At 39.6% G+C, this 1,110-nt stretch overlaps 1 protein-coding gene across 1 annotated transcript in view; it reads left to right on the forward strand.

Moving 5' to 3' along the window:
- The window catches only part of cenpe (centromere protein E), a 42,029-nt gene that overhangs the window by 17,169 nt on the left and 23,750 nt on the right, over positions 1-1,110 (forward strand). Inside the window, exon 27 of the mRNA XM_015390619.1 lies at positions 947-960. Coding sequence (XP_015246105.1) covers positions 947-960 — 14 coding nt within the window. The remainder of the gene's footprint in view (positions 1-946; positions 961-1,110) is intronic.

The following is a 1,110-nucleotide window of genomic DNA, read 5'->3' on the forward strand; positions in this document are numbered from 1 at the left end:
AATCCAAATGGTTTGTTTTTGTTTTTATCCACATATTTTCTCATAAAGTTCAGTCAAACAAAAACTAGATGTTTGCAATCAGGAAAGTTTCTTTCAGTCATTTTAACAGTTGATGAAATGAGCTGAATGATGTGCAAACAGACTTAAAGCTGCTAATGATTGTGCTCTGGATTATAAAGCTGCATATGGAGACCATGTTCTTATGGTTTCTGAGCATAATGACCTAATTAGCACGCAGCTAGCATCACTTCTTCTCCCTCTAATGCGCCTCTCTGGTCAAATTAGATATTTCTATGTAGATCCAGGTTATTCAAAAAGACTTCTCTACATCTTTACTAAAGTGATGTAGTTCTGTTTCCCACCACCAAGGGTAGAAATGATCCAAGAGGAGACCCTTTATGTTGCAGCTATGCCTAGTATTGGCTTTTATGGACACTAGCTGGTATTTCAGCCTGGCTTAATTCTGGCTGGAAACGTAGCTAGCTTTAGCTCAGAGCGTTACCAGGGTTACCACATGTCCTGTCACAATCAGCTTTCATTCATTGGTTTGTTATCACGCATGTGTGTAGTATGAGAAGCTCTCTCTGGCTTTGCTTATGTAGACTCTGAGCTGTTGGACCTTGGTACAGTAGCAGCTCTTCCCTGTCAAACACCAGCCCAATGGCAGCCTCCCCTGCAACTCCCAGCTAAATCCCCTCCACCTTCCAGCTGTCGGCCTTCTTCTTTATTCTGACTCCACCCTTTCACTGAATTACAGGCTCTGACCAGGACGCTTCTCTTTAGATCTCAATGTCCACAAATCATGACAGAATATTTTACTACAAAGATTTATGTTTAAAAAGGAATCTTAGGGAACCAACCAGGAACCCTTGAAGGAAAGTGGATAAATCTTGAATGGCTACTATTGGTAGGTTTGTCTTTTTAGGGTCACTCTCTACTCTATCAGTACCATCAGCGATGGCAAAAAGATATTGATCCAGGTCGCCATAAATAATATAATTATGGTACTTAGAGTAGTTATTTCTATCCTTAAATCACTAAATAATGCTAATACACATCTTTAACCCTTTAAAGCCCGATCCAAGAATAAAACAAAACAGAAAACTACTT

Source organism: Cyprinodon variegatus, unplaced genomic scaffold (assembly GCF_000732505.1).
Source record: "Cyprinodon variegatus isolate N-32 unplaced genomic scaffold, C_variegatus-1.0 Scaffold506, whole genome shotgun sequence".
In the NCBI taxonomy this organism is placed as follows: domain Eukaryota; kingdom Metazoa; phylum Chordata; class Actinopteri; order Cyprinodontiformes; family Cyprinodontidae; genus Cyprinodon; species Cyprinodon variegatus.